Consider the following 25,948-nt stretch of genomic DNA (forward strand, 5'->3'; position numbering starts at 1 on the left):
GAAGTACTCCTAATGTATTTACTAGTATAAAGGAAGTGAGAAATCATACCTGAGCGCTATCAGCGTATCGCACACCCTTTCTAAGCGTGAATCCCAAGACGGGTATACTCCCTCTTCCGTCCTTTACCTGTCTTCACAGATAAAACGCTTGTTTTCCGTTTGTACTCAAGAAGGGATCTCCTTCATGATCACTGGGATGAGTCGGTCCGTGGAGAAACAGGCACACGTGACAATTGATAGGATAATTTGATTGAAATGGTGAGCAATCGCAACGCAATAGTAAGCATAAGAAAACGATTAGAAAGCCTTCGGAGGCATACAAGATGAAGATGGACCCCGCTACTTGCGCAATTACTCGTTGTCCCTCCCCCTTCAACCACCTTACACAATGTCGTCTGCCTCCACCTTTGACAAACCCCTCAGGCTTCCTCTGACGGAGGCTGACCTCGACGCGATCAACGCCCACCTTTCCACCATCTCGTCCGAGCCACAGAAGGTCCTCGCATGGGGCGTCGAGCACCTTCCTAACCTCTACCAGACCACCGCGTTCGGTCTGACAGGTCTCGTCGCTATCGATATGCTCTCCAAGATCGCACCTGGCCATGCGCCGCCGCTCATCTTCCTTGACACGCTCTATCACTTCCAGGAAACGCACGACCTCGTCGAGGAGGTCAAGAAGCGGTACGGCCAGACGGTACACGTCTTCCGCCCGGAGGGGTGCGAGACTGCGCAGGATTTCGAGACCAAGCACGGCGAGAAGCTGTGGGAGGCCAACGAAGAGAAATATGATTACCTTGTCAAGGTATGCGCCGATCTATTTCTAGATCACCTCACAACTTAGCTCACGCGAATACAACCTGAATCGACAATCACAGGCCGAACCCGCCCAACGCGCATACCGCGACCTGCACGTCCAATCCGTCATCACCGGCCGGCGCGCCTCGCAGGGCGGCGACCGCGCGTCGCTCCAGCCGCTCGAGGTCGACGCGACGGGCATGCTCAAGCTCAATCCGCTCTGCGCGTGGACGCTCGCGGACATCGAGAAGTACATGGGCGAAAACAACGTCCCCCGGAACGCGCTGTATGCCCAGGGATACAAGAGCGTTGGCGACTGGCACAGCACGCAGAAGAGCGGCGCGGGCGACTCGGGCGAGCGCGCGGGGCGCTGGGCGGACAAGGCGGACAAGACCGAGTGCGGGCTGCATAAGGATTTCTTCGCGATGAAGAAGAAGGCGAAGGTGGGTTGGCTGTTGCATTTTATCCTGATATGGTGCGCAGCGAGGCTGATTTTATAATTATAGATGGAGGCAGAGTTGGCTGCTCAGGCGCAGGCGCAGATCCCGATGGCTGCACCCGGCGCGGTTTCGGCTACGTAGAACTTTTGGAGATTGTTATAAGGTATCTTTATTTTTTGTATTCTGCTTGGCATACCACGCATTATTGTCCGCCGCGTCCTTGTCGACCCTCCGACCCGGAGAGCATCAAAATCCTGTACCTCCCCCTGTAAACAAATGCAGCAAATGCAACCCCTCCTACCGATGCAGAGTCTGGCGCTAATCAAAGCCTCACGCGGAGCATAATCAGCCCGACTGAAAAGCGCCTCGGAGTCGTGTTGACCCGTCCCTAATATGACCTTGATTGACAGCGCTGATCCCCCAGTGTTCATCTATAGCTAGCCACGCCGTTCAGAGGCACGATCTGATTCTGGCGATATGAAGCAACACGATCCAATCGCCACTCAAGTGATGAGTTATAGACTACAACCAGCGGATTCGGCGGACGGCCTTCATGTGGGTCCAGATAGGTCCCCGTCAGTGTTAGGTGTGTCGAGTTGTGCGCGATGCTGTGAGCATGATCATATCGTAAACGATGATCTTCGACAAGATCTCAGGAGTTGTCAAAGTCTCAAGTCTCGTTTCTCCGGAGTGATCGTGTAGACCTCTCGCAGATGTCCGTTTTCTGTGATATAAGCATAGGTCGGAACACGGCGTCTTGCTGTCTCTTGCCGTGGGCTGCGAACTGTGGCCATCTTAGCTTCGAACACATCATACATCAGCTTCAGCTGTCAACCACATCCACTTGAATCCGCGGTTCGCGCCACTTGCTCGTTCTCCCCTATCTGTATTTCTTCTTCCACCCAAAGCATCTAATACACCACCGGCGGCCTGTTTCCGAACTCAAGAAAGCATCTTGCGCAAATCGGCACCTTACTTATGCTTATATATGTCGATTCAAATGTCGCCATGCGCTTCCCGCTTCCACGCTGTCCGTCCGCTTTCTATAGCAAGTGCCTAAGTTATTCTGCAGAGAACAAGAACCCACGGGCCGCATGTCTCGAACAGGTTACAGGCTTGGAGGATAATTCTGAACACTGTAGCGGAGTCTGCGCACCCAAAACGTATACGCCGTCGACGGCGCCATCCTGTCGGGCTTGCCTTGCGACAGACCTGGATCTGTCAGTGTCAGTGGCACTGGCACTATCTCTCATTCTCTCTCTAGATGGGCTTTTCTTGGGCGACACCAAACCGATGGACCTTTCGCACCGCTTGTCAGACGAGGGAGCGTCTGAACGTTCTGTGTTCTTGAGCCAGTGCCGGCAGTAAACCGTTGAAGCGTCTCTATACTTCTCCTGATGGCCTCGCTGAATTGGCTCAATTCAAAGCAAAGCTGCTGCGCTGGTAGTCCACTCTGTGGATCCACGCTGTTACCGACTGAATACGAAACTGACAGAAGAGTACGGCTTGTGCATGCTATGCCGTGCGTGCTGATGCAGATGCATGATAGCAATCATACACGCCTGGCGCTCGTTTCATCTCGTTGCGTCGATTCCGACACTATTTTTCCGAGTCCGACATGCATCACTCTGTGGCTGAGTCTGTGTCTGACCTTGTCTGACCCTCACCAGCCAGACGCCTGCTCCGACCCATCGATCTACCAAGCCCTCTGTCTATCGTATCGTGGCACGCCTTCTTCACCCCCTGCTCCGCCCAGTCCGGGGAGTCCTAGTCATGTGGTGAGTGAGTCCTTTCCAGCAGATCCCGAGCGCAACCCCCGAGCTGCCCACACCACCATCCTATTCGAACTCGAAGTCGTGCCGTTCGTTTCCCCGAGATGCGGATCTTTGCACGTATCTACATCCGCCATCACGTATCACAGTATACGTTTAGGATCGTACACACTTTTCCCTTTCCCTTTGCTTATCCTTTTCCCTCTTTGCCTTGCTTTGCCTTCGGCGCTCCGTGTCATCGGCGTTACCCAAAAAGGTCTAGCTGGCTGTTAAGGTAGTCCGACGTGATCACGAATCACGATCAATGAGAACCTGCAGCGGGAGCCACACCGGGCGCATGGCCACACGCGCCTGACAGGGCCATGCACTGCTGCGTGCCCGTATCTGAATCTGCTGAGTGTATACTATATGCATATATGCACTCGCTGGGCTGGGGAGACCCTGGCGAAGCTCCTCTTAAAAGGTCCCTACTCCGACCAAGCCAGTCTGTTGGCTGCTGGCTGTTTGTTGTCTCCCTTTCTTCCCTTCCATCTCCTCTTCTCTCGCTTCTTCGTTCGCTGCTTCCACCTTCTGCTTCTTCGTCCGTGTCCCAAACAGACGGTGCCTACGGAGCGTCCTTGGCATCACGGCTAGACTAGGCTAGGCTAACAGAACGGGCAACAGGGATAACAGGAAGACATCCAGCATGCCTAACGGCAACAACACGCAGACCGTCCTTCGGCCCGACTTCGGGGACGCGGGCCTCCCGCCGCTGCCTGAAATCCATGACTCGGCGATTCGAACGCAGGTGTTCACCCATCGCTCCTTCTACGCGCGCCCGAATCACGTCTTCGAAGACCATCCGAGCGACCCTAGCCCTGATAACGAGAAGTGCGTTTTCTCTTTGCTTTAGACGCAGTTTCAGGGCTGGAGGTTGCTGGGAGGTTAAGAGGCTGACCAACTCTCTCGCACTGCAGATATGAGCATCTGGGCGACACCGTGCTCGGACTTGTCATCACGAGCCTGCTGCAGAATGTATATCCGAACTTGCGCGTTGGGCCGGCGACCAAGATTCGCGCGCTCATGGTAGGCAATACGACACTGGCTGACATGTGAGTGTACCAATAAATGACACATGGACAAGATGCTCACCAGCTTCCTGTGCCTGCAGTTCGAGGCGCTACGATCTCCCAAAATACCTGCTCCTCCACGCCGCACAGGCCATAACCCTGCGAGCCTCAGTTCACATCCAAGGTGCGCCGTCCCACCTTCGCCTTCCCTACATGTCGTGGACACTCACATCCCATATCAGCCGACGTCTTCGAGTCCTACGTCGGCGGCGTATACCTTGATCGCGGCCTCGATGCCGCCCGCGACTGGCTCCGCCCTCTCTTTACGCCCTACGCCTACGAGGCCTATGCCCGCGTGCGCCAGGACCACGGGTTGCCCCCCACCAATGGCCCCCAGCCGCCGGGGCTTGCTTCCGGCACCACCTCCCCCGCGTCGTCCTCACCTCCCTCGGTCCCGGCCACACCGTGTAACGGCCTCAACGTCCCAACCCACCTTGTCCTGTCCGGCATCAGCACTGGGCTCGTGGGCAATGGCAACCTGGCCCCAGGCGTGTTTGTCCCTCGCTGGGCGATGGGCGTCCCCCGCGCGTCGCGTGCCCCGCCCACGACGGGACACCTCGCACTGTTCAACCAACACGTGCAGCGGCAGAACCGCGAGGTCGAGTGGATTTACTCGGACGGGACCGCCCCCGGTGCTGGGGCGCGCACGACGCCGGTTTGGGCCGTGCGGGTCCTTGTCGATGGGAAGGAGCTCGGGCGTGGGCGCGGGAACACCAAAAAGGCAGCCAGGAATGAGGCAGCCAAGGAGGGTCTCGTCGCTTTGGGTGTTGCTGCTCAATGAGTAAGCACTGTTTTCTGCGTGCCCGGGCTAGAGACAGTTGGATACTGATGTGGAACTTTGAACGTCAGCTTGAGCAGCAACATCCATATTGTGTAATGCGCAGACGAGACCTCGGCACGATTCCTCCAGACTGGCGCTGGCGGCGGACGCTTGCTGCTGCCGGTTTGCCTCCTCCCCCTGCGTTAGTGTGCAGGTGTCTTGCTGGTGTGGTACCATTGCGCCCTTTTCCAACATCACTATCGTGTCTTGAAGTATCTTGAAGAAACGGAAACATACACGGAATCCGAAACTGCGACGAATAAAAGCCTCCAAGAAAACATGAAAAAAGTTATTGAGAATGGTGCTGTCGAATTGCTTGTCGAATTACATGCTGTGTATAGTTATGCTATCTGTCTTGAAATTGTTCTGTAACTGCTTTCGAATGAATCAAACAAAACGTATTTGCACTCACATATACTAGTCTAATGGGCAAAGGGTGAGACACGAGGGTATTTCGAGGCCGTGTACTTTTTCGTTCTTCAAGGTCGATCCCACAACCGCCCGATATTATCCACCGGCGGTGCTCCCCACACAAACGTCTTGCGATCCGGGTCGAGCAGCCTCGGGAACCGCCTGTCCACCGCAGAAGCCAGAAGGCCCTCTCGCGCTAGCGTGCGCTGAAGCTTGGGGGTCGGCTCGGTCGGGAACGGTACGAGTTCCGCTGCCGCCATGGCCGCTGTCGCGCCGGTCTCGCGCGCGGCCTCGACGTCGTCGGCCAGCTGCTTCTGGAGCTCGAGTGCCTGCTTGTCGACATCGGAGAAGTCGTCCTGCTTGACGGCGCTGATAGAGTACGCCCAGACGCCGACGCCGAATCCGAGGAGCGTGAGGCCAGTTATGGCGTTGGGCAGGCGGTAGGGCTTGCGGGCGCGCTGCAGGCCCGGGGACATGAGCTAGTTTATGAGAGATACTGAAGTCAGCATAGGGAGGACGTTTAGGGTGCCACTGTGCGTACAGAGCTCTTGGGGCGGTAGGAGGCATTGACCTCCTTGCGAGACACATATCGGTCTGAAGACATATCGGATCGGCAATTCCCGACAGCATGCAGTCATGCAAAAGTTGGGCCGGATTCCGCTAAAACGCGTTCAGCGTGGTACTGCACGAAGTTGCTGCTCGCACTTAAGCATCACTCAATCAAGCGATTTTATGTCAAAATCTCAGAGTGGAGCTTCCTCATTATAGCATTGGTTTATACAAGACTTTATTGTCGTCTAGCCTGTCTAGCTCACTTGTGAAATTTGGAGGGATCGATTGCAAGTGAAACGGATTTAATGAGGTGGTAATGCTACGGTCGTCTGGTTTACTCGGGGCCAGCGGGCTTGTCCTATGCAAGTCGCATTCATGAGGTCAGCTGATACACTGCGTGGCAGGAAAGGGTTAACGTACGAAGACAAGCGTGTACGCGCCGTAGATGGTGCTGCCGAGGCCAATAGCCCAGAGACCGAAATACGAGTCTGGGCTGGAATTATGATATGTTCATTTTGGAAGCACCAAGGCAAAACGTACTGAGGTAGAGATTTGAGCGAGGAAGGCGTCGGTAGACGGGGGCGTGCATGCCCTATAGAAGCTCAATAAGTTGGGTCGGATGAAGCAAGCACGGACAACTACGCACCTGAACGAGCTTCTGCTTCTCGAGCACTCGGTTGGGCTCTATCATTCTGTCAGTATTCAGCAATCAATCGGGATAGATGGGACTGACTGTATACGACGGTGTCAATCATGGCGGATAAGGGATAAGTTACAGTGGTCTGGCTGTCTGAACGAAAGTATGCCCGCCGAGCTCGCGACAAGTCGGCGGAGTCTGAACGGGAAATGCCGAGGGCACCCGAGAGCTGCCCTTTCTGCCAATTGCCTGGAGTCAAGTGGGGAAATGGCTGAACGAGGCCAGCGCGTCAGGGTGCGTCGCCCTCTCCCCCGGCTGCACTCTCTTGAACATCGCATCGACAATGACAATTGCAATCAATATGTCTTCCTCTCCAGGGTCTTCTGATTCATCGCCCGATTGTCTATGGAAACACTGCGATTGTGCTCACTCCCATTGAGCGCGAGTCGCTCAGCACGCCGGACCACACCCACCGTTGGACTGTCGCAGTTCGCAGCGCGGCGTCCCCGCCTGGCGCCGACATGGTAGGCGGCGGCGACGACCTTACCTACTTCATCAAACGCGTCACGTTCAAGCTACACGACACCTATACCAACCCGACACGGCGTACGAATGCAACTTCCCCTATCACCTCACCATGAAAGCTCACACTTGTTGATTCAACAGATATCGACAAACCCCCGTTCGAAGTGTCAGAAACAGGGTGTGACTAGTCTTCTCCTGATTATATTATCATCACTAATGAACGCTCTCTAGCTGGGGCGAATTCGACATCCAAATCCGCATCCAGTTCATTCCCGAAGCAGTCGAGAAACCTGTCGTCTTCTACCACCATCTCAAGCTGCACCCATGGACGCCCCACGTCCTGGGTGCACCATCTGCTCCGCTTCCTCCGCCTCCACTCGAGGAAGCCGCGCGTATGGGACCAGTGCATTCGTGGCAATACGATGAAATCGTCTTCCACGAGCCATACCAAGCCTTCCTCGACATACTAACCGACCATCCTCCGACCCCTCTGCCCAAAGCCCGTAATAGAGTTGTACCCTTCCACGTGGTCCCCGAACCGGGCTTGAATGCAGGAGGCGCGGGCACTGGAGGTGTGCCAGAGTTCACAACGACAATGGAGAAGGAGGAATACGACAGACTCGAGAACGCCAAGAAGCAAATTCTGGCCGAGCAAGAACACTGGAAAAAGCTGCTTTTGGAGAAGGAGAAAGAGTTCCAAAAGCTTCAAAAGCAAATCGACGCGTAGTAATTGACGATTCCGAATTTCTCCTTCCTATGCTACAGTGTATCAGTACGTATGCTACAATTCAATTATCTCAATTGTTCCCAGAATCAATGCCATGAACACCATCCGGGATACATTTTCGCCTGAGAAGTGTCATCCATGAGCCATGAAAAATAAAACTAATTTTAAAGGAATTACCAGATTTGCAGGGTCTGTCGACTCCTGTATGAGAACTTGTACCAGATTACCCACAGACATTTCCTTCTCTATTCGCTCCTTGTTGGAGCGAGCGACGTATACCCCCCTTAGCTTCTTCTCTATGGGATTTAAAGCATTTTTGGCAAGATGTCGCAGATCTGTTGTCGAACGGACTACGTTCCGCTTTGCGCCATCGCGTTCCTGCGGATCAAAACATCAGAACCAGTCCCGGCTTATAGCATAATGGAAGTACCATCTTGCGCTTCTCATCCTCCCATTCGACAAGCGGGTCGTGAATGAAGGCGTCCAGAACGCTCATCAACGAGTCCTTATTATCCCTTAGAAGTCGCATTGTCACTTCGCATGCAATCCGGAAAACGCCTATGAAACCTTTTAGTTGGCGAAGAATTGACATCCGAAGGTGGCCTACCTTCGACGCCTGTTACGCCAAGTCCATCGACAAGGTTCTGCGTCAGTCTGAAAGGAACACGTTCTGGCGTTTCCAGTGTTTTTCCCTGTAAATCGAGTCACATTTCAATCTTCTGCATTCACATCCCAGTAGCGAAATAGCATACCTTTTCAAACAAACAGTTAAAATCGACGTGCACAACATCACCAGTGTTCACGTCTAGCAGGATGTTTTCGCAGTGTCTATCGCCCAATCTGAAGCAAACTGAGTAACAGGGACTAGGTAAGGCGATATAAATAGGTGCTTACCCCAAGATGAAGCCGACCATCGACATCACAGCTGCTGTTCGCCCATAGGACAGCCGGCTAGCCAGCCAAGCAGATGGCTCGGGGAACGTCTCGATGAACCATTCGTGGAATACCGGAGGGAATCTGAGATTAATTTTCAGCACCATTCGTGTAGCTTGGACGCATCAACTCACTGTGTCAGAACCTTTGTCTGATAAAGCACCGCTGCCTCCTTGTCCGGAACCTCCTTGATGCGTCTGAACACTGCGCTCAACTCTCCATTCTAATAACCAGAATCTAGTCCATCTCGCTTATATTCATGATTCGCTTGCTTACCCAACTTGAAATCCGTCGAGACTCGTAGCCCTTCAGGAGTACCGGCCTCACAGGAATCGTATTTGGGACCCATTGAATGAAACCACATTCTTCATTCAGCGTAACAACGCCATACGTGCGGATCCCTGAAGTTCCACATATTGCGTCAGCGAGCGTAGTGCATCATATCGAATTTACGCACGAAGCTGCCGTCGCCGAGACTCAGAATTAGCCTTGAGAAGTTTGTTGATGATGGCGTTGAAATCCATAAGACGAGCATCTTTCCGCAGATCATCCTTCGGTTTGCCCAGGAACATGTATATCTGGCCATCGCTTCCACGTATGGTGATCTTACGTGGTTTCGCAAGCGAGTGCATCACCTCGATGTCGTCAAAGAATTCTGTATGATTGAATTGGTGAGAACGTTATCACTGGTAGTGTGTTCTACTTACCATGAAAAGTAGGTGCATCAAATGGGAAGGGATTGTAGTCATTGCCGGACGATGATGATACCGGAACATTCGGCGTCAAGGATTCTTGCAGTGGGATAATAAGAGGCGAGTGGCCAAGTCGGGCGAGCGCTGGGAAGGATTTTTTCATGCTCAAGACCTTGCGCTCGTCATTGATAGGGTAGTTGCACATGCGCAACAGCTCGTCAGTCATCTTTCCACACTCTTGGATGAGACCTGGAAGCGGTGTCCCCGCATGGGCAATGTCATTCTGTCGATCACGTCAGAATGGCATATAGTATGTCAAGGTGGTGTCACCTTCAACTTCTCCAGGATGTGCCGTCCACGCTCCTCTCGAGCGGATTTGGTTGACTTTACGACTGATGTGAAGAGCCACAGAGCTTGATGTGGATATGCCTTGATCACTTTCGCTATCAGTTTTGCGAGGATCTGGTAAACTTTGACATTATCATGGCCGACTCTGGAAACAATTTGCGGGAACGCAGTGAACCACTGCACTGATGTCAGTTAAAGTGGCGTTGGTGTATGCCATAGCCTACCTTGTACACTGGTATATTATCTACTGCAGTCGAAACCGCACCATTGACTTTTGTAAACGCGGGCGAAGTTCTGATCTCCTGGTGCTCGCCCATGTCTAGCCAAAGGGTAAGTAGTCGGGGCACCGTTTGATACACGTATTTGGATCCGTGTATGATAGCTTTTGCGAAATTTCGGATTGTGTGCAAGTTCATTCGAACTCCTCTATGACATGTTCAGCTCAAGGTACCACTAAAAATTTGAACAACTAAAACAAACCTATCTCCCAGGTCTTGCGACGGCAACATCTTGTAACACTGGTCATGGAATTGGCCGAGGTAAAAATGAGCACTTTCCCAGCTTCGTCAAAGGTTTTTAGCGAGATTAAACGCGAAAATAGGAAGAAACCTACGCTGGCGAGAGTTTAGTGGCCTCTCCAAAGGTATTAAGAACGTCGGTCGCTTCGAAGCGATCAGACTCGTTCATCCAGCGAGCCAGTAGGACATAAGCCTATGAAAAAAAAAATGAGCAACCGCTTTGAAACCCATGCTATACCATACCTTGGCGACCATCTTCTTGCTTGCGTCCGTATCATTCGTGAGATCAATGGTGTCACTCTTGCTTTCAAGAATGCCTGCCAGACGCATCGAATTTTCAAGCTCCTGGAGAGCACGCAATGGCTCTCCTGCAGCCTTGACTAGCTTCGCACTCTCCATGAATGAAAACTTCAGCTGAGTTTGTTGAGATTGAAGCATAGCGCTGTAAGCGGTTTGCCATTGCCCCGTCTTCCGTGCGATCTTCGCACTCGCCAGCCATGAACGTCCTACTTCAATTGCCACCGATGGTTGCGGTATCGCACTAGGAGTTGTTAAATTGAATATACCATCGGGTGTTAGATGACAGACCTGAGAGAGAAGGCTGTTCTCCGCATGCTAAGTATGGTTTCTCTGGTTCGGTAACTGGGTATAGTTTTGTCCAATCGAGCGTCGAGGCTATCGCCCAAAGACCGTAGCTGCGTACGTCGTTCTTGAGAATTGACGGGAAGATTGAAAACATGATCGCGGATCAGTTCAACCTCGTGAATTAGATGAAGGTCCAATAGGGCGTCATAGGAGCGTCGGTAGCCCTTAACACCCGAAGTTGTGATCGATGAACCTATAACTGAGCGCGCCGATGATAAAACCTCCTCGACTCTTGTTGCATTTCCGGATCTGACAGCAAGAAGAACGTCGGCTTTGACCAGTGACGAATTGCGGTTGGAGGTACTCTTCACAATCCTCTCGACGTCGTCCCACGCGCCTATCATCCACGCGCTCTCAGCCTGGTATCCCGCCAATGCATCATTCCAGTCAGGATTTCGAACAAGAACGCCTTGCACATGGGTTCGTAGAGTATCTGAACACCGTTAGCTTAAATAAGGACCATGATCAATGAGCTGAAAATCATACCATAATGGCCCAAGTTTCTGAGGCACCGAAGCAATCCCAAGTGAAAGTCGAGGTTATCCGGATCCTGTTGCAGGCGGACCTCCCAACAGCTCTGAGCTGAAGTCCAATGACCAGTACTTTCGTGCTGCCGTATCTGGTGCTCTAAAGATGGCGAGAGAATTAGGGTTGAAATACCTTCCATTCCGTCTGGTTCATCTAGCTGAGCGTATATTTCATGAAGTTTATCGTAGTAAGGTGTCAAGTCCTTCTTCTGCGCGCCTTCTTGTCGTTCTCGGATGACCGTTATCTGCTGTTCAAAGTGCATGAGGGCTCGTTCGTAAGCTTGACACTGCAGGGCCGCCTTGGCCATCAACTCATGATTGATGTTAGAGGTGACAGAGTCTAATCGAATCAGTAGGTCTTCGCCTTCAACGGCCATCTGCTGTGCGCGAGTTCGCTTGTTGTCCGATTTCCTGTTGGCAATATCCTGGCGAAGAATACGAACGTATTTGCTAATATGATCAAGAAGCATGAATACAACCTAAATTATGAACTTCAGCGGAGCGATATCATTTGAGCTTGTCATCTACCTGTGCGCTCAGAAACTTTTTGTCGTTGCTCGAGAGACTCGCTGGGTCGACCTGGTCCTCAAGAACGACGAGTAGCTCCTTCAAAATAGCCTGTGCGTCGTCTTCGTGCCCAGACAACAAGATATTGAGGACCAGATGCGGTAAGATATGATGAGCAACTCCGACGTCTTTGTTCCGAATAGCAGAGTGAAAGTTTCCGAAGATCGTCTTCGCCGTCTTGCCAGAGGCCTTGGTTATGAGATATGCAGTCCACTGCTGCAACCATTCACGATACGTTTTCTCATGCTTGTAGATGGGATGATTCAGTGCAGCCAAGGGCTTCCTAGGAGCGTTGAAGCGAGCCCCAAGTAAAGGGGCGACAGTTTCAATCACGTATTTTGGCAAAGAAGCCCAGCGGTTTCGGACTTTCGATGGTATAGAGGTAGTCTTCCCAGTGACAACAAGGTCCGGAGTGAAATTACAGAACCGCAGTAATTCTTGGATGGTAAAAGCAAGATGACCTTGATATTTGATGTCGGTTGTTGAGCGAAAAGCCCCGACAAGAACATCTTTGAGAAGATGTATCGCAAAGAGCACAGACTCTGCTTCGTCATTGAAGTTAGTTCGCACTATCATCGCCGATTCGCTGACGCCTATCTCGCAACGATCAGGATCAAGAGCTCCCAAGATCCCCATGCATTCAAACGCCATTAACCTCAGAGACTCGTGATGGCCATCACGACAAGCAGCGGCGAGTAGGACTGAGAAAATCCGGCTGGCTAATGGATCAAAGATGTCTCCGGAAGTAAGAGTGCGGACAAAAGCATCGTTTGAGTTGAGCATAAAAGATTTGAGCTCCCGCAAAGCCTGCATTGTGACGGCATAATTATCACTAGTTGAGCGGTCTAGAATCTTCTCTAGTTTCGTGCGAGAACCCCATGCTCTTCGCGAGCTCAGGAGTCGTTGAGAGACTTCTTGAAGATCCGGTATTGAGCTCATGTCCACGATTTCATCGAGGAGTACATCATCGTTGGTGACGATGAATTCTAGGCACTTGAAAGCGGCCTGACGACCGGAAGACGTTAGTACTGGCCAGGAGCAAAGTAGTGAAGCGCTGGAAGGCCCCAAATACGGAGCCACGTCCTTCTCTGATAGGGTGGAGAGGAAGATGAACCAGGAGGAAAGGGTAGCTTCTGCTAGCTCTGGAACTAAGAGCATGGTTTGAAGGGTGGCCATAACCTAAACAGCCAAACAAATGTGAACACTCGAGATGATAAAGACAGCTGTACTTCTCACTTGAGGAGCAATTCCGTGAACAGGAGGCCCTATATGCTTGACAAACTCTCCCAGACCTCGGATCATCTGACATTTGTTCTCAACACTCTTCTTGCCCTTAAAATCTTGTAGCATATCGTTCAGGTGGGATAAGACGCCAAGCATGTAGGAGTGTAAAAGGTCTGCAATATTTGGCTGCGATGCTGACGGTCGTTCTTCGGTACTTATATTCAACAAACGATCGATCCTCTTGAGGGCTTGAAGGGCCTACAGAAAGTTCACGCTCACCTGTGATCACCTCGAAGATAATAATAAAGACTCACCACAGCATCGTTGACGCCAGTATCTCCTAGGAAAATGACTAGTTCTGCAAGCAATGGTACAATGCAAATCTGTGTGATGCTCTGTACATCGATGCTTGCTTTGCTATTGGGCGCGCTGTCTTTCATTAACGCGTTCACGATGAAGTTTAGAGATTTCGCCGGTTGCCCTGGACCTTGAAGCTGGAAGACATTGGCCAGCACGATATGAGAATGATCCAAAAAGAGCTTCGACTGCTTTATACCGACTTCATCCGCCACCTGCTCGATTGCTCTGAAGTCGCAGCTTGCGAAAAGCTGGGGAAGAGTAAATGGTAAAGTTAGATTAAGGAAGTCCTGATGACGAATCATGAGGAAACGGGATGTTTCAATAATCATCGTCGGCTTCATGCAAATGCGAGAGACAATGTACGGCGCTATTCGGCTCAAGTACGGCGAGAAAAGACTGTATGACGTTGTATTTCGCGCCTTGGCGACTTCTAGAAGCTGAAGCCCAATCATCGATGTTATCTCTGGACAGCAGACGTGCAAGATAGTAACTCACCTTCACATAAGCAATACCCTTCAGAGTAGGGTTGTCGTCGCCAAGCTGAGTGATGAGGCAAAGAAGAGCTTGACCAAGGGTTTCAGATTTCGCCACTCTACAATATTTCGTTAGAACACGGCATACATGTAACGTTTCTTACCGTACTTTGCTATGGATCCGGCAAGGATCAACGTTGTCTCTTTCAAAGCTGCTTTAGCTGACGACTCCAGAATTCTTCGAATGATCGCCAATACCGCCTCGACTCCTCGTGTCTCGCCAAGTACCTCATGCAATTTAATGAACTCCACTACTGAAGATCTGGAAGCGACGATGTCAGTCAACCAACAGCCATGAGCAGCAGCAACCTTACCCAGCACTAAGTCGAACCGAACGGTCTTTATCGCTGATTCCTTTCAGTAATATGTCCGCAACCTGACTGAGTTCGGGGATAGCTTTCTCCTGCGACTGATTGTGCAGGGCAGCTGAAATCAGCTCGAACGAGCGTCTCCGTACTTTGGGAGACATATCTTGCTCTGAGTTATTCAAGAGCTGTAAAAGCAAGGAATAAACCGGAGGAATGATATTGAAGGACGTAGGCGCTGCGAAAGATTGCTTTGTCCCTTGGATATATTCGACCAACGCCTTAAAATTCTCAATGAGCGATAGCCGGGCTTCGGAAGAGTAGTCGTGCAACGGACTGCAGGTTTTTAACAAGCGTTCGAATCAAGGAAGGATAAATGAAACTACCTCTGGAATCTCGTTTCAATGTTGTCGAACGCGTTCTGGAAAAGGAGTGCTCGCGGAGAGTCTTCTTCAAGATTCATCCATTGAACTTGCCGAGGAACGATGATCTTCTCTAATAATCGTCGTATTTCCACTGCAGGTGGTGCGAGCGAGCTTATAAGAGGGGCGCTGCGACCATTGGAAGTAGCCGAGAGTCTATCGTCAATTGATTTCATGAGAATACTGTCTTTGAGCAAAGCGGTGCTTTCGATTAGTATCCGAGTTGAACGAAGTTCGGCGAGGCTCATGTCAATGGTACAGGATTGAACGTAACTCAAAGCGAGGATCTTGAATTTGACTGTCAGCACAATGCTAACCTTGTGAGGAACTGCGCGTACATACGCTGAGTTTCTCATTTGGGCTATGCCAAGGGCTGGTTTTCAATATCTTCAGAATAGGAACAGTACTGCATTTTGATATTGGCATTTGGCGAAAGTCAGCTTTCAAGGTATCGTAGAGCTGATTGTAAGAAACTGAGGAAGGCTTAGGACCTTCTTGAAGAAGCAATAGAAGGGCCTTAGGGGCAAGATCCAAGATAGCGTCGGCGGAAGAAGCAGAGTGAGATATCATAGAGCGAGCAGTACTCGTGAGGCGGGCTAGAGCTCGCCACCGGACCTCCGAGGATGTTGAGCTTGAGAGGCAATAATCGAACGTCGTGCGGACTAGTCGCAGGGTAACATTAGCTTTATCAACGAGAAAGCAATGAGATAGTAAGGGTGGGTAGAGAGCGTTGCTGATAACTTCCATAGTGACACTTGAAAAGACGGAGACCTGCCTGTCTGTCGGTAGGGTGACACAGAGGCCCGACTGCTCGTCTATGGTTGTTTCATCGGTCACTATATGCGGTGTAGTGAAGAACTGGATTCGCAATGGGAAACTTGGAAGGGGGTTTGTGGTGATTTCTGCAAAGTATTATTCATCATCCGTAACATGGAGAAACTGACCCAGCGCACCCTCGCATATGTCCAGACTCGCACGTAAGATCTCATCAAGAGCCTTCCACAGGGGCAACCTCTGTCGACGACCGTAGCGAAGAGAATTACCAAGTGCTCTGAGGTAACACACGAGCGATGCGGATGCCTTTGGGTAAAGCGCTGACGCTGAAGGTGTCTCATCCTGGCCATCTGTAATCACATTTGCCCATGTCTCTGCGCATGTGCAAAAACCGAGAAGCTTGACAAACAGCACCTTTGTCAGATCCTCCGCATCACTGTAAAGAGTTTCCGCGCGCTGGATGACGTTTGGGAAGATGTCTAGGGATATGTGAGCTAACGCAATCTTCTCGTTGATGGTCCCTGCCAGCTCGGGTTCAAAATAAGGGAAGTGGCCTAAAATCTCTTTGGAAAGCCCATGCAGTAAAGCAATCCATTTCTCCTTATTATCACGGACAGCCTGTGTTGGATTGTTGGACAGGAAGTCTTGGTTGACGGTCTCGTTCAAGAAGTCGCGAAACGCTTTGGGGGAGATACCCTTGCCCGGTCCAGCGACGGTTTGGAATGTTTGTGGGTACGATAACGAAGATGATGGTGCTGTTGCCATGTCATTCGGAGATTAGAAGTGAAGTGGATTGATTCATAAAAGCCAAAGCCAAGGTGAGGCCTTGAGGGTTGGCTACACAGATATATTCTGAAAGATGAACGAGAGGAAAGACGCGAAGCGACGAGGACGCGTCTCGGACCTTTTAATGAGTAAATCAAGCAGCGCGCCGAAAGTCACATTAATTGAGATGATACCGGAGGGGGTTCATGATATGCAAGTTTTGTGATGCGAACGAATAGGATCTACAGCATGGCACAAGCACGGTATAACCTACTTCCGACCTGCTCTGCGCTTCTCTTTGGATTTCTCCCTCTCCATTGCTTTTTGCTCTGCACGCTCGCCCTCGATAGACCCAAATACGCGCTTCATGCGATCGTGATACTGCTTGTCCTTGTCCTTCTGCTTCTCGTTTTCCACTGCAGCAAGGAAACGAGCATCCTTCCGCAGCTCCCGAATTGCTCCTTTCCGTTCCTGCTTGTGCTGGTAGCGTAGTTTTGCGGCTTCGTTCCGTTCGTGATCGGGATCTTGACGGCGAAGATATGATGAAGAATGCGACTCGAACTTGGGAATGTAAGTTGCGATTGGTATGGGCTTGTGGGCTTGTAATTTCAGGGGTTGGCGTGCTTGTCGGGAGAACTTCAACAATCTTGATAGTGTGTCGTTAAGAGAAATGACGTGATTCTAAAAGGCGTGAGTCTTGGAGAATCAATGTATAGCCTCAATTAAACCGACCTTAACGCTCTCGGGAAGTTTCTCTTGACTGACACCGGAGACAATGGTTTGCAGTGGCTCGTAGAGCTCAACGAAGCCATCCAATGCCTTATCCTTGGCCGCGTACTTGTCAAGAAGCTCCAACGCCAGCCCGAGTAGATCAACCTTCATCTGTTCTGAAATCTCGGCAGTCAATAGCTCGACCAGAGAAGGTTTCTGAATCGCGAGCTTCCTGGCTTTCTTGCGGTCGAGCTGCAGAGAAAGGCATAAATCTGATTTGAAGTCAGGGGAAGGGAATGATCCGGGAATATCGGTGACGTGTTCAAATGGGTGAGGAGAAAGGTGAAGTATGGCGTTAATGATGAAGTTGACAGCCTCTGGTATAAGACGTTTCGATGGCGCTTCATACTGTAGAAACAGAGAGCAAAGGAAGAGTCCGCTAGCTAGGTCTGACGGCGACCTGACGCGACATAGGCCCAAATATGCTCCCATGAGTAGACGAGCAGGCGAGATGACAGGATGTGCCAGGTCACTAGTCGGCCAGATAAGTCCAATAACTCGCAGAAGAGAAAGTTCGGGAAGGCCTGGCCATGTTCGAGTATTTGGTGCCGTTGGACCCTGAGAAAGACCACGCTTGAGATTTTTGTGCATGAGCGCGAGCTTGTCGTTAAAGTATTGAGCAGATTGAATGGGATATGACTGGCTTAGAGAAAATAGATGTGGGATAAGGGAGTTCATCGTTTTGAGGCGGGGAGTCGGTGGAGAAGTGACATAAAGAATATGGTCGACCAAAACTCCACTTAAGCCCTTGGTACAAACCAAGCAGGGTTAAAAGCAGCTACGCAAGATGAAGCTCGCAAGGACATACCTGTAACTTGAGTTTATTATCCTGGGCAAGACTCGGGTGATGTAACGTCCGTATACGTTGGACGACTGTCGGTAGGTGATCGTCATCGACTTCTTCCACAATTTCAAGGAACTCTTCATGCGAGCTGGGGCAAGGAAAGGTAAAGGGCAAGCTTTTGTCGGTATCTTGTTTCTTTAGAGATTTGTGCGATGTGCGAGACGTTGTGATTTCTGTAAAATCACCATCCTCTGACGCTTCAGGACCATCTTCATCATCAATGTCAACCTCGCCTTCGAAGTCTCCTTTGTCTTCTTCATCTCCATCACTCCCCTCATCTTCATTTGACTCCTCTTCGTCTTCTTCGTCCTCATCTCCAGCCCCACCCTCAGCTCCACCCTCCATGTTAAACTCCGTAGCCAAGCCAGTTCCAAGGATCCCCAAATCATCGCCATCCGCGAAGTCGTCGTCCAAGTCGTCACCGCCCCTCCGTCTCTTTTTCCCTCGCTGGTTACTTTCCTCATCGCTTTCTCCTGCGTCTTCTCCCATCATACGTCTCAGACGCTGACGCTCGGCCTTCTCTAGTGCCTCCTTGGCTTCTAAAGCAAGTTCCTCTTCCGTCTTTGTCCGATCCTTCGCCTTAGCGCGTTGATCAAACGCAAGCTCGCGGACGTTTTGATCATAGTTTTTGTCGAAGTTTGCGCCCGACTCGTCGTTCAGAGGTTTCACTTGGTCGATAGATGTCTCAAGTGCACCTTCAATGCTGGCGGCTGATGATGGGTTAGGAGCGTAAAGAAGTGATCGCAAGGACGCAAAATCCTGATCGAGTTCATGGCGCATGTTTTCCTCTGCCTCACGTTCCATTTGGCGTCGCAGCTGCAAAACATGTAAGATAGATTTAAACATAGACAACTAATAAGCGAACTTTATGTTCTTTGCTCTTAGCAATGACTTCAGCCATTACTTCAGCTTTTGATTTCTTTCGGTCGGGCTGAGGTATTTGATTTCAGTGGTATATAGAATATAAAAGAAGAATTCGCACCTGCTCTTCTTCCTCTTCGGACTGTTCATCTTCAAACCCTCCGAAATGGGTCTTCTGAACGACTTCTTTGTCAATACGACCTACAAAGCCGCAGTCAGACATACAAAACCTTAGAATAAATGTAGAAGCACCTGAAGGGCCCTCTTCGTCGTCATCTTCATCCATTGGAAAACCGACGTTGTCGAAATCATCAAGCTTCGACAAGCTTTGTCCATAATGCGTTAGGTCTTCCTCCTCCTCCAGGTTGAAGAGCGAGCCCTTAGATGCCCGTTGACGTTCACGAGTAAAACGCTCGAGCATACGGTCTTCGAGAGACATGTTTGGGTCATTTTCACCGAAACGGCGATCGATGATGCCGCCAGCGCGCCCCCGCTCCTCGAAGTCTTTCAGAAGCGTTTTCTTGCGCTATGGCCCCTATTAGGTTCCACACCTGAAGGACAAAGAGAAGACACACCTGTTCTATGCCATGCTGCTTACTTTGCGCAGGATGGCCCACAGCACCCTTGATCTTGCGTCCTCCGACGTCATGCTTCAGCTTTGTAACCTTGACGTCGAATGGATTGAGCTTTTGATGGATTTCATGAAGCTTGGCTGCTTTCTTGGCTTTATCCTGGTCCTTAGGCTTCGAGCTCTTGCTTTTCTTGTTCCTACTAGGCTGGTTGCTGATCCCAGCCTTGGAAAGCTCAGACTTGAGCTGCGTGAGCTGCGATCCTTTAGCCATCTTGGACTCGGATAGTCGCCGGGAGACTTGACGCGGGTCGGTAACCGGATGCCGAAATTTGTGTCACGTTGCTTGAACGCGTTTGTCACGAAACGTCACTTTGCCGCATTAAACAGTACTTGTGACTTGGGCCTTGCTTCAGACCTTGCTTCAGACAAGACGTTGTGAGTCTTCGACTGCTTCGTTATAGTCGTGTCCCTTTCCATTTACACGCCGTACAGCGTTTAGCACTTGGCCAGAAAACAGGACCATCAGACATTAGATACCGGCTCATCTACCCCGATATTCCATTATAGCCCGTGTAGTACACCCAACGCATCGATACATAAGTCACTCATTGAACTCGTCGATCTCCTCGGTCCCGAGCCTTTCTGGAATAGCCCGCAACATCCGGAGGCCCGACAGTTGGTCGGACTTTTATCCAAAGTTCGTGTTGTTTTCTGAGGTGAGGGTCACCTTAAGTTACTTTATATTCGATCATACCTTCTTCAAGGCATGACAGCCATCATATATTTAAGTCTTTTATTGTACTTGGTAAACGGTTTTGATTCCTCCAGATCCGTCTTCGGACCAAAATTTGCCAACAGTGCCACCTTTCTTGCTTCGTTGGAGAGCAATGTCAATACCGTTGGGTGCAGTGTGCACTCCGTCATTGCAATCCGATAGTGTGCCGTTTGCATCTTAGGCCTCATCCTCGGGATACGAGGCCTCACGAGTTGATAACGCTGAATCAATCAGGGCTGGTAGGACTTGAAGCTTGAATATTGGGACGCCCTGGGTAACAGCATGGCGGAATGTACCTTTCAGCCTTCGCAAACCGTCACCTGCCCCACTTTCCGATTGTAAACAAGTACTTCGCTTTTCATTTCGATCACTTCCAAGGTGGATTGCATGAATTGCGTCACGAGGTCTCAAACTGTCAGGTATAGCAAAGGTCTTCGTCATATTCGCATCAACGAGCTCACAACCCTGGATTCTGATCGTCTGCTACTTGCATGACAGGGATGCACTGCATTAACCGTAAACAACTCGAAGTACAAAGCTTACTTGTTCTGGCCACTGTCGCGTTAATCGTTCTCACTTGATTGCCGTTATTGAGTAACCCGAGGCACGTCTAAAGCCTCTGCGCCACCCCCACTTTGGTATTCTCCTATTGGCGTCAAGACAGAATGGCGGCGCTGTTCGTTATTGTCGCTAGTAATCTCCCAAAACATCGAATCACAATAGTCGACTTGTTGGGAAGACGTATCGCGCACTACGCACGATCATCGATGTTGACAGTCAGTGGGCACTTGTGTCCTTCAACAAAGTGTATTTTGATTTGTATGTCTTCTACCACCAAGGTGATAAGCGATGGTAGATGTACATCTATCTCATCTCTGAGTCGAATCTGCCGTTGGCGAGTGAGTTCCGTGGGTCTATATTTTTTTGACATTGCAGTTGATGCATCTGTTGAGTAGGCTGGCACAGAAGGGCGATTCAAAAATGGACAATGTGAGCCCTTGTTGCTCCTACGTCCGATGCTGGGGATCGGTGGTGGTAAGAGTCAGCGAGACAGCCGCGACCCCGCAATGCGACACTTGCAGCTCGGTCATAAGATGGTCAAGGTTTGTTAACTCTGATAAATTTGGGATTTCTTATGACGCATGTCCCTCACTTGTCCTTGTCTTCTTGTGAATCCTAGCTCAAAAGCCCTTGAACGTGTAGCTTCGTGCGGTCGGCTTTTCGGAGCGAGAGCCAGCCATCCCTGAGACATGCTTCGACTAGGTTGCTCATGACATGCATCTTCTTCTTAGGTTTCTCCGGGACGTCGCTGTTCTTTGCTGCCGACAGCTGCCAAACCTCTAAAACAACCGGTTGACTAGTACGAACCTTGCTGAAGCTTTTAACCTCATGTCACACTAAGCCTTTCTAGGTAGCTGATCGTTACTGACTACATATCATTAGCCGCCCGGATCCCCTACAATCGAAATGGAGACTCAGATAGCAATTCTGGTGATGCTTGCATCCTATGGCGCGAATAATCGCATCATTCTCCCCGACTTATCATCTGCAATAACGCACAAGTTAGACTATCTGATTATATAGTGCAATGTGCCATACGGTAGGCTGACCCTGGAAGATCTATTTCGAACAGAAATTCTAGAATGCTTCTCATCGAACGAATGTGACTCTCTCCATGACACGCGGACCCTCGCCGACGTAAGTTTAAGCGGTGATTGTTAGCGGGAAATGAGCAAGAGGCACTTGCGGTATGTCAGGGCATGTCAGCTGACCGGGCAGATCTGCACACCGCCACCCGACATCAAGTTCTCGGACATACGTGTCACTCTCTCCGGAACAGCTGTCAAGGGACTGTCAAGACCTGCGTGCTCGAAGCTCCGCTGCCGCCGCACGTGTACCGACTCTAATCCCTGTTGCTCGATCAAGAATTTAAAATTGCATCTGCACCTCAACCCACTTTTCCGAGGACAATGTGGAAGAATGAAGGGTCAGTACTACGCGATATTGCAGTGAAATATGTTCATGACTGATCCTTTGTATTGTGACCAGCGTCTGTATCGGACTCTGAGTAAGGCACGTTGTTTTCTGGACGCAACTGTCCGCAAGTAACATGTGCAACCGAGCGACATTTGGGCAATATAGGCCTCATCATCATTTAAGCAGGTTGCCAGGCGTCGAGATGCTGGTGTTGCTAGGTTGTTGTCGCCTGAGAGTGAGCTAGAGACTCCGCAACTAATCAGGCGCCTGTATCCGAACTCACCAGATAGAACCTTGGAAGACAAGATCTACAAGTCCAGGGTGTCCACATTCACAGATCTGTGGGTATCAGAGCTGGTATCAAAGACTTTCAACGGCCTGTCTACATCCAGCCGGTTAGCGTCCCTGGACTTTCTAGTGGTAACGGCCCAATGCAGGAGATACAAACTTTCGAACTCAGAACCTGGTGCTCATACAAGCCCACTGACATGCCCAAAGACCTTGCACCATTGCCAAAATTAAAGCTAAAAAATTCAAGGGTCCTGTCCAGTTCGCCAAACTCATGCTAAGGGATGGCAACTTCTTGAGAGCTCATGCCATACACGCTTTCAAGGTTGCACGCACATGTACAGGGACGCAGGTCAGGTGCAGTTCGGGAAACGAAGGTTGAAGGCATCGCAACTTTGGGCAGGTGACCGACCACCAGGAGGTCAACGATAAGCTAAGTACAAATCCGCCTCCCTACTGCAACCTGCATATCTCTCGCATCCGAGCCTAGATGATAGGTACGTCGTCCTCCATTCCGACATTCGGTAAGTTCGGCGCGTACCTCTACTGAGCTCCTGACAGCAGGCCGATTCAATCGAACGATCGGTTGTGGCCCGATGGATAGCAATTTCAACACTTCTCGCATGAACAGTCGTCCTGGTAAATGCTCGATTGAACGCCTCCCGCGACAGACAAGATGGTCTGAATCCTCCACGAATGTATGAAATGGAGGTAAGCTCTTTTCACTAATGTCCTCGGACACGGTCTCCGCACCCCGGTGCACACCTTCCGCTCTTGCTCAGCCGCCCCCGATACCCTTGGACGCCTGACACGTCGCAAAACGCTATTCTGATCAGAGTTGCGCTGTCCCACCAGGTCCCACCCCACGTCCTCCTGTCTACTCCTGTCAAGCGCTCGGACTGATTGGAATGTCACCGCGTCGGTACTTCTTATCCCGCTAGCCGACGCGTCATAGGACCCCTTAGCTCTCGCCACACCAGGCTACACCTCTCGCTTCGGGTATGAAGCACACGATAGACGCTAGTAATCGGCTTTGTCAATGTCACAAGGTCCTCCTACCTTACTGCCCTGACACACTCGGAGAAAGAAAATCGCACCGACTCTGGCGGCGCTGAGCGGCATTGCTGTTAGAACTTGTAAGACTGTATAGGACTGTAATACAGCGGACTTCTCATCCCACGACTACGACACCGCTTCGCTTTTGTTCAAACAATGGATCGTAGAAGACGTATCTCAGCGACCGGTCGTCGGAAGGAACTTTTTGTCGCCAGCCTACTCTGCACTCCGAGCTGCTCTGGCGGCGCTCCCTATTCCAGAATTTCTCTGGCCGACATGTCATTCGAACTCAATAGAGTATTGGCGTTCGTTCATTTCGCGTCAAGTTCCTCCAGTCCCACATGAACAGACTTCACTAATGCCAACGGTCTCTACAGTATTGTTTGCTCCCTGCGGTGGGTTAGGCAAGAACCCCGTAAAATTTCAGACTTTTTCCGGGATCGAGAGCGGACACAGACGTTCTCGCTGACTACGCGTTGGTACGCGTCAGGCCCCAAGGGTGCGAGGAACCCACTCTCTCCAGGCTCAGAAGCGGTCTTACGCACCGACGATGCACCGACTGCGGAGTTCATATCCCCAAGGCGTACGACAATGTATTATGCGTCTGCGGTCTGACTTCTCGTGTCCCATGTGGTCCTTCGGGTTCCTTCTGTAGTGGATGCCTCGCGCTTGTACCTTGCTGACTCAAAAATTCAATGTTTTCCCTTCTCGAAGGCTTCTTTCTTGCTGAAGAACTTCAGGTGGATTCGAAGAGCGCCAGAAATTAGTTTTCTACTGCCTTCGAACCCCTGCCATGCCGGACTGCACCCGCCCCGCCCCACCGCGCCTCGGCATCTTTACCAGCATATGTGGCACTTGACCCCGCTCGCTGCTTGCGCCCCCTCTCACGCACGGCTGTTGCCAGCATTGTCTCCCGAGGAAAACTCCCTGACGTCTTGTGAATTCGGGCTTTCGGGCAAGCTGAGACCGGCGAGGTTTCAAAAGATGCTGAACAAGCTGTATGAATGTATCCACGTCTGCGCGGTGCAGTGCTCGCCAAGCGCGCGAAGCCTAAGTACGTGTTTCGAGTCCGGGACGCGTCTCGAGCTGGATGGCAGTTCCCTTTCTCCTTATCGCCTTCCTACGAGAAGTACTTCTCCGTCCGTCGACGGCGACTCCACCACCTCCGACAGTCTCCGCGTGCGATCACGTTTTACGTGCTTGACGCATGTCCACGTTTGGACAAGGCGCACAAACTCTAATGCTATTGCTACAGCACTTCATCCCAACTGCCAGGACGCGTTTCGGGCCGCCATAATACCGTTACTTGCTGTATGCTTCTTGACAGAGAGGAGCTGGAATGGGCAATTGTGGGCGCGCACCAGACGTCCAAAAGAGCGTGCCATATCCGGAACAAAGAGTTTGGTGACTTTTGGAATATCGTACCACGGGCCGCCGACGCGCCCCAGGGCGCTTCTTCGACGGGTTCCTTTGCCCATTGTCTACTCTTCTGTCCACGTACAATTGACCCGTTCCGTTCTCGGGGCGCTGGAATGTTCGACGTCGAACTGCCAATACGCTATCGGAGTTTAGAGTGCCAAATCCATTCTCATTCCACTTTCATTTCGTTAGTATTCGCTACCCTGGGCCATACCAGCGGACCGCGACACGTGTGACAACGTCTAAGTGAGAGGTCAGGAGACGCAGCACTATGAGCTAAGCTGTATCTTCACAAGATCTAGAGAAACTACAGCATAAAGTCACATTCGCAGAACCTCGGACTTCGGGATTAGGAGCGTGCAGGAACCCTGATTATACACCTGTATGGTGTTCGGCGGACCGGGGTTGAAACGGCGCGTCAGCGCCGGAGCCCGTTCGCGAAACCGGGGTTGGATGGGCTGATTTTGGCTGGATGGTGTTCGTGGGACCGGGGCTCGCTGACCCTTTTGGGGGAGGGTGTTGGCTGGACCGGGGTTCATTTGGTGGGGGTACAGCCTGGTACAGGGCGCTCCTTGGTCAATTGGTTCGGCTAGCGTAGGTTGGATAATTTTTTTTGATCAGTAATTTTCGACGAGTTTATGTTGCTTGAACCTAGAAACTCGTGCAATTTGCCTGTTGGCATTGTAGCCCAGCATCAAAAGGTTCTGCTCCTTCAGCGTCGTTGTATTGAGCATCCTCATTTGTTTACAAGTGCTATAATGTTTGTAATGTTTGCCGTTGTTCTCGTGACTATCACTACTTATTTACAATCATGAATTTCTCTGTCAAACATTGGTGGCAAGATTGAGAGGTACTGTATAACGATATTTGAGCAGTTAATGAAGCTCCATGTATGTTTGAATTATCACACCCCATACACAGCTAGTCGATGGTCAGCCATCCAAGTTTCGAAGAGGTTCTAACTTCGAAAGTGGCTTCGAAGCCC

The 25,948-nt window shown here is 50.9% G+C and overlaps 8 protein-coding genes across 8 annotated transcripts; 3 read left to right on the forward strand and 5 right to left on the reverse strand.

Moving 5' to 3' along the window:
- The first annotated feature begins 240 nt into the window (after positions 1-240).
- On the forward strand, positions 241-1,536 carry CONPUDRAFT_130703 (phosophoadenylyl-sulfate reductase). The gene is made up of 3 exons (XM_007775282.1): positions 241-802; positions 876-1,238; positions 1,302-1,536. The coding sequence occupies exons 1-3, from the start codon at positions 389-391 to the stop codon at positions 1,374-1,376; spliced, it is 852 nt and encodes a 283-aa protein (XP_007773472.1). The 5' UTR covers positions 241-388; the 3' UTR covers positions 1,377-1,536.
- Positions 1,537-3,692: 2,156 nt separating this feature from the next.
- CONPUDRAFT_92921 (ribonuclease III) lies at positions 3,693-4,897 on the forward strand (the record flags this gene model as incomplete). Its single annotated transcript, XM_007775283.1, has 4 exons — positions 3,693-3,877; positions 3,964-4,098; positions 4,158-4,240; positions 4,299-4,897. The coding sequence occupies 4 exons, from the start codon at positions 3,693-3,695 to the stop codon at positions 4,895-4,897; spliced, it is 1,002 nt and encodes a 333-aa protein (XP_007773473.1).
- Positions 4,898-5,415: 518 nt separating this feature from the next.
- Positions 5,416-5,951, reverse strand: CONPUDRAFT_158245 (uncharacterized protein; the record flags this gene model as incomplete). Its single annotated transcript, XM_007775284.1, has 2 exons — positions 5,416-5,826; positions 5,889-5,951. 2 exons carry the CDS (start codon positions 5,949-5,951, stop codon positions 5,416-5,418), a joined length of 474 nt encoding a protein of 157 aa, XP_007773474.1.
- A 205-nt stretch (positions 5,952-6,156) lies between these two features.
- Positions 6,157-6,666, reverse strand: CONPUDRAFT_168797 (uncharacterized protein). The gene is made up of 5 exons (XM_007775285.1): positions 6,633-6,666; positions 6,546-6,583; positions 6,440-6,491; positions 6,320-6,387; positions 6,157-6,257 (listed from the first exon to the last, which is right to left on the reverse strand). The coding sequence occupies exons 1-5, from the start codon at positions 6,652-6,654 to the stop codon at positions 6,234-6,236; spliced, it is 204 nt and encodes a 67-aa protein (XP_007773475.1). The 5' UTR covers positions 6,655-6,666; the 3' UTR covers positions 6,157-6,233.
- Positions 6,667-6,701: 35 nt separating this feature from the next.
- CONPUDRAFT_168798 (yeats-domain-containing protein) lies at positions 6,702-7,878 on the forward strand (the record flags this gene model as incomplete). Its single annotated transcript, XM_007775286.1, has 4 exons — positions 6,702-6,830; positions 6,914-7,142; positions 7,203-7,239; positions 7,293-7,878. 4 exons carry the CDS (start codon positions 6,702-6,704, stop codon positions 7,786-7,788), a joined length of 891 nt encoding a protein of 296 aa, XP_007773476.1. The 3' UTR covers positions 7,789-7,878.
- CONPUDRAFT_158248 (uncharacterized protein) lies at positions 7,875-14,604 on the reverse strand (the record flags this gene model as incomplete). Its single annotated transcript, XM_007775287.1, has 23 exons — positions 7,875-7,910; positions 7,966-8,166; positions 8,219-8,346; positions 8,396-8,480; positions 8,541-8,628; positions 8,683-8,805; positions 8,856-8,944; positions 8,998-9,122; positions 9,179-9,376; positions 9,429-9,696; positions 9,744-9,938; positions 9,986-10,187; positions 10,242-10,322; positions 10,375-10,472; positions 10,523-10,820; positions 10,868-11,357; positions 11,411-11,930; positions 11,980-13,197; positions 13,255-13,500; positions 13,557-14,039; positions 14,098-14,194; positions 14,245-14,397; positions 14,450-14,604. The coding sequence occupies 23 exons, from the start codon at positions 14,602-14,604 to the stop codon at positions 7,875-7,877; spliced, it is 5,577 nt and encodes a 1,858-aa protein (XP_007773477.1).
- Positions 14,605-15,585: 981 nt separating this feature from the next.
- On the reverse strand, positions 15,586-16,460 carry CONPUDRAFT_168800 (uncharacterized protein; the record flags this gene model as incomplete). The annotated part of the gene is made up of 2 exons (XM_007775288.1): positions 15,816-16,460; positions 15,586-15,764 (listed from the first exon to the last, which is right to left on the reverse strand). Coding segments are annotated over exons 1-2 (765 nt in total), but the record flags the coding sequence as incomplete, so codon positions are not given.
- A 149-nt stretch (positions 16,461-16,609) lies between these two features.
- Positions 16,610-19,738, reverse strand: CONPUDRAFT_111029 (Nop14-like protein). The gene is made up of 7 exons (XM_007775289.1): positions 19,453-19,738; positions 19,130-19,403; positions 18,999-19,078; positions 18,882-18,947; positions 17,981-18,832; positions 17,134-17,919; positions 16,610-17,082 (listed from the first exon to the last, which is right to left on the reverse strand). The coding sequence occupies exons 1-7, from the start codon at positions 19,717-19,719 to the stop codon at positions 16,672-16,674; spliced, it is 2,736 nt and encodes a 911-aa protein (XP_007773479.1). The 5' UTR covers positions 19,720-19,738; the 3' UTR covers positions 16,610-16,671.
- Between the last annotated feature and the right edge of the window lie 6,210 nt (positions 19,739-25,948).

The sequence above is a fragment of the Coniophora puteana genome, assembly GCF_000271625.1.
Source record: "Coniophora puteana RWD-64-598 SS2 unplaced genomic scaffold CONPUscaffold_14, whole genome shotgun sequence".
Lineage (NCBI taxonomy): Eukaryota > Fungi > Basidiomycota > Agaricomycetes > Boletales > Coniophoraceae > Coniophora > Coniophora puteana.